This window comes from Equus asinus, chromosome 13 (genome assembly GCF_041296235.1).
Source record: "Equus asinus isolate D_3611 breed Donkey chromosome 13, EquAss-T2T_v2, whole genome shotgun sequence".
Lineage (NCBI taxonomy): Eukaryota > Metazoa > Chordata > Mammalia > Perissodactyla > Equidae > Equus > Equus asinus.
Window position 1 is genome coordinate 7,133,958 of NC_091802.1, and position 12,857 is coordinate 7,146,814.

Sequence of the window (12,857 nt, forward strand, 5' to 3'; positions counted from 1 at the left end):
GCAATACACACAAAATCGCCAAGCATGAGGTGCCTTTCAACTTGAGGTATGATTCTCATAAGTGTCAGCCTCATCCTCTTTCCAGCTCTGTTCTCTCTTTCGAGACAGCCCTCTCTCCCTCTGGGTCCTGATGCTGGGATGCGTGCTCTTCACAGAGCGTAAGGAGGCCTGAACCAGCTTGCCTCACCTGTTGCTGACCTAGGTTAGCTCAGAAAGACCCTCCCTGCAGACCTGTAGCTCTGAGACCATCAATGAGAAAAATCTGCAGAATTCTGGGCCTCCCCCTCAGCCTAAAAAAGGAGCAGGCCAAAAGAGAAACATGACAAATAAATGAGGCTGGTGATTATCTGGGGCCCTAGTCATCCCACCCAGGCCCCTGCGGCCCCATACATTATCCATATGCTACTTCCTCCCTGTACTCACCCTTCCGCTTGTGGCCATAGGAGGTTGGGTCCTAACACAATTGCCATGTTACTGGGAGTCATCTTGTTCACATCTTGATATTCTGACAGCTTGGATAAAAATTTGATCAAGTATCTGCAAGGAAGTTAGAAGGGCCAAGTTTAACTAGGGTTCAACACCAGCCATGTTCCCCCGGCTCTGGAGAGAAAGTTCTCTCGTGTAGCACATCTTCCTGACAACGAGACTCATGCATCCTGCAATATAATGAAGACGTGTCATGTGTCAGGAGGGCAGGAGAATGCTCCAGAAACAGACTCAGATCTCACCTGGCTAGTGTCCACATCTGCTTCATAAACCCTGGCCAGAACAATTCTTCATCTTTCCTTTTGACTCAGTATATAATGACCTCAAGTTCCTCCTTCTTTTCAAACCCCTGTCACTTGCCATCCTCCCTGTGTGCAGAGGTGAGAAGTAAAGCATCTAGGTGTCATCGGCAGGATGTCTACATGCGAGGGGTGGTGTCCCTGGGATTAGTCTTAGTGGGGCTTTGAGAGCCAGCCAAGAAAAAGCGAAATGTAGGCTTAGCAGGTGACCCAGCAATTCCACTCCTAGAGATATACCCAAGAGAAATATGTCCACACACAAACACTGGTACACCAACGTTCACAGCAGCATTATTCATACAGCCCAAAAGAGGAGACCACCCAAATGACCATCAAGGGGTGAACAGATAAATGGACTAAAAGAAGTCCATCCACACAATGGAATACCCTTCAGCCATAAAAAGGAATGAAGTACTGACACATGCTACCACATGGATGAACCTTGAAAACATCAAGCTCAGTGAAAGAAGCCAGCCACAAAAGGCCGCATGTCACATGATTGCATCTATATGAAGTGTCCAGCACAGCCAAATCTATAGAGACAGAGACAGAAAGTAGACTAGTGTTCGCCAGGGGCTGGGTTGGGGAAAATGGGGAGTGACTGCTAATGGAAACAGGGTTTCTTCTGGGGGTGATGAAATGGTCCAAAATTAAATAGTAGTGATATCTGCACAACTCTATAAATATACAAAAAAAACACTAAATTGCACACTGTAAAAGGGTACAGTGGTATAGGAATTATATTTCAAGGAAGCTATGCACAAAAGAAACACGAAAACAGCTCTGGCAAACCATACTAAACATCTGCCAGGCTCTGACAAGAGGCCCCGGACTCCAGGGGCACATGCCTTCTCCTGAACTCTCAGTTACAAAAGGCGGTGGTTCTTACCCCATTTTGCTTGGATCACAGTGAAGCTGCCCCTCAGGAAGTGTTTACTCACCTTCTGTCAGCCTAGAATAAAGGCCGGCAGACGCAGGGTCCAACCACGTGGCCCCTAAGCTGTCACTGTGCCAAGTCCACCCACCTCCTCTTCTGACCATGTCACACTCTCCAAGAGGCCACACGCCTGGACCAGGATGTGGGACCGAAGCTGAGAACGGTCACTCCACAGCTGGCCAGCGGCCTCGGGTTGCAGTGAGCAGCTCGTTATGAGTTATACTGATCTGATTGTCACTTTTTGGATTTTTTTTAAATTGTGGTAAAATATAAAATTTACCCTTTTAACCATTTTTAAGTGCACAGTTCACTAGCATTGAGCACTTTTCATTGTTATGCAACAGTCACCACTATCCATCTCCAGAATTTTTTTTATCACCTCAAACTGAAACTCTATATCCTTTAAATAATAACTTCCCCCCGACTCCATGCCCCACTCCCCACAGCCGCTGGCACCCACTCTTCTCCTTTCTGACTCTATGGATTTGTCTGCTCCAGGGACCTCAGCTAAGTGGAATCATACAGTATTTGTCTTTTTGTATCAGGCTTCTTTCATCTAGCATAACATCTTCAAGGTTCTTTCATGTTGTTGCAAGAATCAGAAATTCCTCCCTTTTTAAGGCTGAATATTGCCCTGTATGTATCTTTTGCTTATCATAAATAGATGGAAATTTGGGCTGGTTCCACCTCTTGGCTACTATGGACAATGCTGCTGTGAACATTAGTGTGCAGGTAGCAAGTCCCTGCTTCCAAATCTTTTGGGCATCTATGTACCCAGAAGTGGAGATGCTGGATCATATGGTAATCCTACATTTAATTTTTGAGGATCTGCCACACTGTCACCCTTGGGATTTTTACCAGGAAAACAGAAATAATCAGGCAGATGACAGCAGGAGCTGAGGCTGAAAATCTGCATCTAAAGAAGCACCGAGAAGAGGTGGCAGGGCCAGGAGCAGTGCTGGCAAGACAAAGTGATGAGGAAGCAGAAAGTGTGAAGAGCAGAAGCTGGGGTAGAGAAAAGATCTGCAGAGCAGCGGGAAGTAAAGTTCTCAGGGTAGCAAGAAAAGTGAGAGAGAGAAATGCGGAAAATAGCTGGTGAATGGCGGGGTGCTGGAGAATGTTCTCCTGGCCTCTCTTCCCGCAGGTTAGCTCAAGGACACACTTGCCAACCCCAGCTCCAGGTTTGGTCAGCTTCTCCCAGGTGTCCATGCACACCTATCTTTACAGTAAGCCCCCAATATCTCAAAACAGCTTGCATTAATCTTTGCTCCTTGCAGATCAAAGAACTTAACTGACTTAGCCAATGGCCTCCACAGTCACACAGCTCCTGTCAGTCTGTTTCCTCATCTGCAAAATGGTAATTAACAACCTCACAGAGTTGTCTGAGGTTGAAAACAGACCACGCATGTTGACAATGCTTTGGATGCCATAAACTGTGGTGCATGCTAGTTATCATGACCTGTAGCCAGAAAACTGTGTGCCCGAGGCTTACACAACCCCACCGAGCGTCCGCAGTACCCACTTACCGGATGTTGTTGTGATTGGCCTTGGGCAATTTTTCACAAGCATTCCACAGAGCCTGAAGCCTCTTGTCTTGCTCCTGGATACTGGGAAATTAATAGGAAAAGCCACTGATTAAGCATGAATCACTCAAGTCTCACTGGCAATCATAGTAAGGAGTCATTGCAATATTTGAGAATGAGGAGCCAATGATCGTGCCTGACCATATCAGCAAGCTATAATTATTCAAATGTTTGGTTATTATTATTTGCCCTCTATGTTCTCTGTCTGTCTTGTCCTGTGCTATTTTAACAAAACTTCCCCTGCGCATGTCCCATGGCCCAGGTGAATGCATGCCAGGGTGGCAGGTGTGGGCAGGAGAGCAGAGGCCAGACACCTGCTCCGGAGTAGGCAGGGCCACGGGTTGTCAGGAGGGAGACTGTGGCACAGAAATCAGGAGACAGCATGCCAGTCAGGGAGCTCAACTCACTTCCACGCCATGCTGGCAGCTGATTGTCTAGTTCAACAGATATTATTTAAAGCAGACCCAGACCAAGACAAGAAAAATTCCCTTTTCCCTCAGTGGAGCCTTGAGGAAGAAGTAAGCATTCCCCAAAACAAACTTTCACTAGGAAACTGATGTAAAAATCAAATGTCCCATTTAGAAATGGAAAGATAACAGACCATATTTGTTAAGTGGTCATAAATTGACCAAAGGTTGGACAAGGGGGATTTTATGTAGGGCGGCCATGAAGACCCAGCTCCATCCTGCCTGTGATCTTGCGCCAATTATTTAATCTCTTTGAACCTCACTTTCCTCATCTGTAAAATGCGTAGTAACAGTACTTCCCCTAGAGTCACTGTGAGCGGAGACTCTGTACCAAGTGCTCAGCGGAGCATCTGGTTCCTTGAAAGCTCTCAAGCAATGTCGGCCGTTGCTGCTGCCACTACTTTCACCTCCACCGAGGCACCTCCTATGGCACTCCCTCTTCCACTTCTCAGTCCTTTCTAAGGTGAAAGGGGAGATGCTGCCAAGGTCTTTCGTTCAATAAAAATCAACAACCACTGTGTGAGGGCACTGTCCTAAGGGCTGGGAGGTGGTAAGCAAAAAGAGGTCATTGCTCTCAAAGCTGACAACCTAATCAGGTACACGAACACAGCTGTGAACCAGCAATCAGTTCTATGCAGAAAATGAACACAGGGGATGGCACAGATCCTGACTGCCAGCTCTTTACCCTTTCTGGCTTGTCAGGAAGGTCTCTCTGAGGCTCTTTTTAAGATGGGACCCAAATAATCAGAAGGAGCCACCAGTCAAAGGTTTGGGGGAACAGTTGCCTCAGAGGGACTAGCCAGTGTCAAGGTGAGGGCACTTCCATCCTGAGCAAGGTGTCCTAGGATTGACTGGAGCCTCAGTCCTTCCAGCCTCCCTTCGCAGGCATATTTCGGCTTCTGGCCTATTCTGAACCTCTATCCTGCATGACTCTAGTATGGAATCATTTAATTCATGTGGCTCGCAAAGACGTGCTCTTCAAGTTTCAGGCCATCGTGCGCTGTCCTGGCAAACCCTCACTTTAGACCTTGCTGTTACCCTGGCTCCACCTCGGACTCCTGGATGCCCCATCCCATGGCAGACCTGGCTGTGTCCTGCAGAGTCTGCCTGAAGCACAAGCCCCTGTTAGGGTTAGTGTGGCTCTTTGGTGAGATTCAGCTACATCAAAGGTCAGTGCTTATCAACTCAATAGCCTTGGGAGCTTTGAAACAAAGAGCCCAGACCAATTAAATCAGAATCCCTGAAAAACAAAGTCCAAGCATTGGTATCTCTTAAAAGCTTCCCAGTAGACTGATGCATACAGAGGGTTGGACATGGCTGTTCTAGGCAAAACTACTTTCTTTAGAGGTTGTGACCTTAATGACAGCCACCATCATTCCTGGGGTCTTTAGGCACAATAAGCACATCCTCCAGGGGGCAGAAATAAGTCCCTGCTTTTCCTTTTTCAAAGACACTGAGGTCTTTGAGGCATCAGGATCATTCCAATTTCCTAATGCAGACCCACCTTTCCAAACGAGGTGGGAGGAGCATCTGTCAGATAGAGCCTGAAGCACAGGGCTGTCTTCCCTTTCTCTAGTTTTATATCATCAAGGTCACTTATATATGCAGTAAATAAAAGGGACAGTTTCCATCAAAGGACATGTTCTCACCTATCTTGCTCCCTAGGACCACAGTGTGTTCTAGAGAGGCATAAGGTACTGTTAAGTGTATGGGTTCTGGAACCAGACTCCTTGGATTCAAGTCCTCATTCTGTCAATTATCAGATGGCAAGTAACCTGCCACTACATACCTGTTCTACGACCCAACTTCCTCATCTGTCAAATGGGGGACACAGCACAACCCACTTCATAGTGTTGTTGTGAAATGAGATGAGTTAAAACCATGCCATGAGCTTAGAACATGCCAAGTCTCCAATAAACACTCAACAAATGGTATCACTTAGGATTCTTAATGTTGTCATGGAACTCAACACTCACTCTCCACACTGAGATATAAGGACACCATACATTCAGCCAGCCTTTTAAACGCATAATCTCTGTTCTACTCTGGAAAAATAAAAGAGCATTATACAACTTGACTGGAGCTAGCTTTCTCTAACTCGACACATACTAACCTGGTTTCACTTCCAGGCCAGCTGCTTCTTTCAGCCCCCAGTTCTTGAAGAAGCAGATACACAATCCAGTGTTCTTTCTGATTGGCTAGCTGGCTCTTTAGGATTAAATCTACAGCTAGACATCTCTAGGAATCATGTCCTTCCAGAGGCGCCTAGCTGAGGTGGCTGTTTGCTCCAGTCCTGCTCTCATAAAACGTTATTCTTCCTCCTGGACCATCTCTACCCTCGTCTCTACCCCCCTCTCTCTGGTGTTTCCTCACCAGCCAAGGCCATTTATTCAGCAAAAATGGATTCTCCAAGCAATAGGATTTACTTAAGACAGCTCTTACTCATGGCCAGAGAGAATATATAATACCATCCTAATGCATGCATCAAGAAAGGAAAGAAGCCAGGGATCACCAAAGAAAACCACGCTTCAGAGTCACAATAGATGACACGGCTGTGGCCTCACCTGCTGTGACCAGACCCCCTGCTCTCCATAGTCCCCATCTTCCCGACACATGACTAGTCTTGGGCCCTGCTCCTCTCGCCTCCTGGCTGAGTCCCTCTCCCTCAGGCTCATTTTCAAGAGGTTGGAATGGTGTCCACGGCCCAGATGTTAAGTTTTTATGTTAGTTACTAATTAGTTGTTGTTAAAATATTTTTAATTATTACAGCTAAGTGTAATAGACCCTGTGACCCCTCCCTTGTCCTATTCTTTTCCCCAGAAGGAATCACTACCATCAGCCTGTGTGAGCCCTTCCAGAACCTTCTTTTATGCATTTACACATATACAGGGCCAGTCCTAAAACTGTATTGTTTTGAGTGTATTGGGTGTTTTTTTTCTTTTTACAAACACAGAATATCATTATGCATCCTGGTTACCTTGCTTTGTTTCACTCAACAATAAATCTTCATACCTTTCCACGTTAGCATGAATAGCTCTACCTATTTTTTTTAACAGCTGCAGAGTATGTCACGGTATAGATATACCATAGTTTATTTAGCTGCTCCCCACATCTCCCACCGATGAACATTTAACAACTTTTAGGCTTTTACTTTTCCAAATAATGCTGGCATCAACGTCCTAGTATCTGCCTCTTTGGACACATGTATAAGATTTCTCTACGATAGATAGCAAGAAATGGAGTTGCTAGATCATAGGTACACACTTCCATAATTTCAATAAATACCTCCAAATAAACTCCAACTCACAAGACACTCCAAAACGTGGTGTACTCACTTGGAAGCCTGAATCCACTCGTCATAGAGTTCAAAGGTCATAAGAGGTTCTGGCAACTCTCGGAGGTAAGATTTCAAAGCTCCTGGGCATGAATACAATATTGGCTGTGAGCTATCATGACATGGCAGAGACAAGTCCCACCAGGAAGCATCTCCCATGTCGGTTCTTTTGGGGATGGTCTCCCTCATCCACATGACAACATCAAATGGTGGCCTCCCACAAGAATGGAGCCAAGGCCCTGGCATGGCAGTGGGACCTGTACTGACAATCGTATTGGCCTCCTCCCTCTTATTTGCCACCATCACTTCAGCTTCTCTTGGCACGCTGGGAAAGTCTTCCTTCAAGAGGTCATAGCCACCAGGCCTAAAACTGGGCCCTGAGTGGACACATCTGAAGCATGTTGGGAAGCCACCTGTTCAATTGTCCCTGAATGTGGCCACACACCCTCCATGCTCACCCCTCCCCCATGAGCCTCTAGAGCACAAGAGAGCCCCTTGCTAAGAGGTGTGGGTACCCACCTGCAATTGCATGGGGGTCCGCGGAGTACTCCTGCACATCCACCACACAGCAGTCCAGCGCAGCTTTCAGCTTCTTCAGCTTGGAGGCAGACGGAGCTACTCGGAAGAGGCCCTACCGACAGGAGAGAGGGTCAGCGGACAGCACTATAGCTCAAAGGCAGAGAAGCAAAGCCAACAGACAGAGGGTCTACCACTCCCTTCCTCCAAAACCCCCTAGATGCATTTTGCCCAACACCATTTTCAACATTGCAGCTGCCTGTTTTCTACACGTCTCCTCCTTTGGACACAAGCAGCCCGAGAGGAGGAACTGGGTCTGACCCACGGTTGTGTCCCCAGCACCTGGTATGGAGCGACTCATCATTCTGGCTCAGTAAGTATTTGCTGGATAAACGAATCTTGAGCACTTTGACTTCTCTTTCTGTGTATTTAAGATATATTTTGGAGAAGAATCTGACTGAGACCTGGTCAGACGTGGGGGTCTAGGAAGCTGGATGTGAAAAGGTATACAGGGTGTGTATGTGTGTGTCTGTGCGGGTGTCTGTATGTCTCTGCATATTGGGAAGCACAGGGATATACTTTTAGAACCAAAGAAAGTCTGTCTCTTCAGGGGAAGGGCAGACTGGGGGTGGCTTGTGAGGGGGCGATGCCTCCTTCAGCCTCTCCGTGCTCCATTCTTAGAGTTACCTTTGACTCACTGTCACCTCTTCCAGGTGAACCACTGTACCTTGTAGAGAAAAAGTGAGCCCTGAAGAGAAAGAGAAGAGGAGGACAGGGGTGTGTGGAAGGGGAGAAAAATGCAGGTCAGAGCTCGAAAGGAATCCCCAAGTCACGGGTAAGTTAGACATGGGTTTAAGATCCATTGCTTCTGTTTCACTTTCTCAGCTCCTTCCATTCTGTGATGCGACCAACAGTCTGAGAAACAGGCTGGCAGAGCATTCCTTGCTCCTTTAACTGTTCGTGGCCATTCAGATTTCCAAGTTTCTTTGGAAGAAAATGTTCCTGGTCTGGAATACTGAGTTTCTGGCCTGTTAAGATCACCAACCCCTTCTCAGAATAGGGTGTGTCAGATAAATGCATGACCCAAGCTCTCTGGCATAGAGGTGAAGAAGCTCCGTACACACGTTTGGACGAGTGTATAAGTAAGGCTGCTATGACAAAGAGAACAAGCTATAGCACATATCAAAAGAGTTAGGTCCTCAAAAAAGCATGCCACAGCTGCGGAAGAAGAGCAATAGCAGTTGGTGATGGACAACGCCAAGGAGAAGAAAGTGGGATTGTCAAATAGAAGCCCATAGATTTCTGATTATGTAACTGAGATGGTTACTGCATTGAGTGACGTATAAAAACCGTGAGGAGGAGGGGACTGTTAAAATAGCCAGTGAGTCCAGTTTTCGGGTGTTAGAGGAAAATCTGCATGGAAATGGTGAAGAAATGGCAGCCAACACAGAAGCAGAGCCCAGACGAGGCTGAGGACCCTGAATCCTCACTGAGGTTGAGGCGAAGCACTAAGAGAGGATGACTACACCATAGGAAAGATCAGAGAGAGTGCAGGCCAGGGCTAGGATGGTGGTGCTGAAAAGACAATCCCGATGCCACTCACAGGGGCAGGAGGGGAGCCAGGGAGCTCGGGGAGGGAGGCGCTGGTTTCAAGGATGGACACAATAGTATCTGCACGGGCTGCAACGTGGCCAAGGCGGCTGGACCAAGTCGTGGGATTTGCCATCTGGGGGTCCTTGGAGGGGGTCACTGAGGGCATGCTTAGCCCAGGGCTGGGGGCAGAAGTGACGCTGAAGGAAGAAGAGCAGTAAGTGAGAGGTGGTAAGGACGCAGAGGCAGCCAATGCTGAGCATTATTAAGAATCGGGTAGCACGAGAAACAAAATCAAAGAGCTAGGGAAGGAAGACGAGGCTGCAGTTGGGTTGAGAGAAGGCATTTTTTTCCAGGCTAGGGGAAACCTGAGCTGATCTGTTAGTAAAGGAGAGGAGCTGATGAAAAGTAGAAAACACAAGGGAGAGAGTGAGGTCTGGCAAGAGGCTGAAAGGCCTAGAAGGGGCAGAGGGAAGGGTCAGGAGACAAGGCAAGCGGGAGACATCAGAGTCTCTGTTCTCCAAGAAGCAATCTATGCTGATTAGACATTTGAAGACACTAACAAATTATTTTTACTTTTTATAAATAATAATAGAGTTACATTTTAAAACATTCCTTATCTTTCAGAGATACATACTGAAGTATTACAGACGAGATGATAGAATGTCTTAGATTGGCCTCAAAACATCCAAGGCAGGGGTCAGGGGGCAGGAAATGGAGGCAGAGATGAAACAGTATTGACCGCAAGCTGGGTGATGAGGATCATTATCTTATCTTCATATGTTTCAGTTTTTCCATAATCAAAAAAAAAAAAATGATGGGGAAAGAAAAGGCCCAGTTCACTTCCCTCCGTGAAACTCTTCCTCAGGGACTGAAAAGACTTTCTCATATTTTAATTGATAACATACACGAAAACGCCTGGCACTTAAAATGTGGTCAGAAAACATTTAGTCCCATTCCTTTTCCACATCCAGCATGAAACAGGCCTGGCGTACAGGGGGCAGCCCACATCCATTTGACTGTTCATCGGCTTCCTTCTCTCCCGCAGCCCTCACAGTTTGCCCCATGTGACCTGGTGCTTACTTAAAGACTTACAGACTGTTTTGGATTAATAAGGTTTGTTTGAGAGAGGCTAGACTCATCTCCCACAACAAGCTCATAAGCCTCTATCTCACTCTTTTATACTTTGCTCAGTAATAAATGCATAGCACGCCCTAAATAAATATTGATTGGCTGATCGGATCAAAGGAAGATGGAGTTAAGATTTTTAAATAGCCTATATAAGAAACCAAAGATGAGGTCTGTCTCCCAGGAAATGATTTACACAGCAATAAAGCAATGGTCGCCAATCTCTCCTAGACCTTTTTCACATGTGGCTCTTAAAAAGTACTTTCTAATGTCTCTATCAATCATATTTTCAGGATCTCTATAAAAGAGTTATGATCAAAAAGGTTTACAGGTCTATTTTTTAAATCAGGGAAGAAGGGGGGGTGCAGGAGGGAGGGGGGAGGGGCAGAGGAAGAAAAAGAATAAGAGGAGGGAGAGGGAGACAAGAGGAAAAAGGGGGGGGAGAGGATGGGGGTGGAGGAGGAAGAGGAGGAGAAGAAGAAGAAGAAAAGGAATGCCCAAATCTTGTTAACTATGAAGAAAGAATGGCTGGAGTATGGCTGTAAGTTCCTCATGGCCAGTGGTACCAGTCTCCCACAATCCTCCACTCTCCCTGTAAAGTGAAGACTCATGGGAGAGAGCAGGACCAGTGTTCTGCAGAACAGAGGGCTGCACCATATCTTAATATGTTTGGGTTTCTGGGGGCTGGGTTGGTGATGATAACAGAAGAGGAGAAGTTCCTGTAGGCTCTGTCTCATGGAAGAGGAGACCTGCTCAGGCTGGTTTGGCTGTGCCCAGACCTACCTCCTCCTGCATCCCACATTCAAGCAGCATCGTCACGCAGGCCTCAATGGGAAAGGCGATCTCCCGACCGCTGATCATGAGATGCTCCTCCAGGGGCTTCCCGAAGGAAGGCTTCTCTACCCAGGCCTCTGAAGGGGCAGAGAAAGAAAGGGGTCAGTCAGCGGTTAGTGAAGATCACTCATACTGGTTTATTTCTGTCCTCTGGTCACACAGATTCCCCTAAGATTACCAAAGACATGGAGGCCCAGCTGAGTCTCCATCCTTGTGGTTTAGGGGATGACAGAGAGGACTGGGCAAGGTGGATGGCTAATCAGCTGCATCCAGAGCTGCTGGGCTTCACATGCACCTCCACACACAGCCCTGCACACCCCCCGACTCATCCCCTTGTGGGGACAGTGTGTGTGCATGCGCTTTCCATCACTGGAACTGGATGAAGACACTAGGTTATGAAGTTCTAGCAGTTCATCTAAATGTTCCCCTGTTGGGGAGAGCGTAAGGGGGAGCAAAGCACAGGGGATGGGTCTCATCTGGGAAGACAAGCAGGCCCCCCAAGCCCCACCCAAGGAAGGTTTGCACTTACCCTGTTGTGCTTTTATCTGAGGCAACACAGCCTGCAAGAGTGTCAATGACTTCCTGTGGTATTCAGCTTGCACTTCTATTAGCTGAGAAAACACAAGGGCAGGCATTACTCTTTGCCAGAGGCTGGGCAGCGCAGGCTGCTGGGCCACAGGGGGCGCCCTGCACAAAGTGCTTCCTTACTCACGGGGAGGAAGGGGAAGTCCCCTGCTCCCTCCTCAATCCACCTAAAACGAGGGGCATGCTTCCTCCTTAGCCTCTGTAGCAAAGGAGTGACCACAAGTGGAAATTCGGGAGGCAGGAGAATCACGGAGGAACGGGGGACCACCCCAGAGCCGGAGCCTGCCTTAGAGAGCTTGCCCTCACTGCCACCCTCCCTTCCTGAACACCCCTACCTCAAAGCAAAAGGCAACAAAGAGAAGCACAGCAATGGGAAAACGTAAATGGAAAACACACTTAGAAATCCATTTGCCTATAAGATAGAGCTAAATGCCATTAGCCTGTTGCATCTTGGTTTCTGCAAAATGAGCTTAATATGTAACCGATCAGAAAACGTGTGGCTGGATCCACAACCCTCTTCAAGTACCTTGGGAGGTAAAATTGCTTTGGTTACAGTGACCCAGGCCAAACAACAAATTCCTTCAAGACGTTCTCTTCTGACCGTCCTACTACTAAAAAGCTGCTGAAATGTCGATGAGAGCAGATGAAAACCATGAACAATGGTTACTTCATTTATTTTCTGAATCTCCCTGCCCCCGCCCCCGCCCCCCCCCCCCCCCCCCCGCCCAAAATCGGGCATGTATGAGGGGAGGGAAGGGAATCACTCTGTTCAGAAGTCTGTGTGGAGGGTGGATACTACCTCCCCTGAGTAAAACTAAAGCAGAATTTTTTTTGAAAATCAGAACATTGAAATGAATGGTATACAAACGACAATTAGGCAATTCTAATAAAGCTTGGAATGCCAACAATTTCATTAGTTTTGGAAAGCCTAAAATTAAATATTATCTCCACAAATAAAACCAATGGAATACACTTAAAAGATATTACTATTTTAAAATAAACCTTCCAAGTTGGAAGGAACGCATATCAGCTCTTTTTCAGGGTAGAAGGCGCTCCTCTGAACTTCTGATGAAAATGTGGGAAGACTGTTAATATACA

General features: G+C 47.0%; 1 protein-coding gene across 4 annotated transcripts in view; it reads right to left on the reverse strand.

The window, feature by feature from the left end:
* The window catches only part of ARHGAP44 (Rho GTPase activating protein 44), a 184,670-nt gene that overhangs the window by 27,862 nt on the left and 143,951 nt on the right, over positions 1-12,857 (reverse strand). For all 4 annotated transcript variants that reach the window (XM_014864181.3, XM_014864180.3, XM_070482315.1 and 1 more), the window contains exons 9-14: positions 11,704-11,785; positions 11,124-11,251; positions 7,626-7,737; positions 7,108-7,189; positions 3,249-3,329; positions 424-537 (exon numbers count right to left, since the gene is read on the reverse strand). In XM_014864181.3, the coding sequence (XP_014719667.1) occupies positions 424-537; positions 3,249-3,329; positions 7,108-7,189; positions 7,626-7,737; positions 11,124-11,251; positions 11,704-11,785 (599 nt within the window). The remainder of the gene's footprint in view (positions 1-423; positions 538-3,248; positions 3,330-7,107; positions 7,190-7,625; positions 7,738-11,123; positions 11,252-11,703; positions 11,786-12,857) is intronic.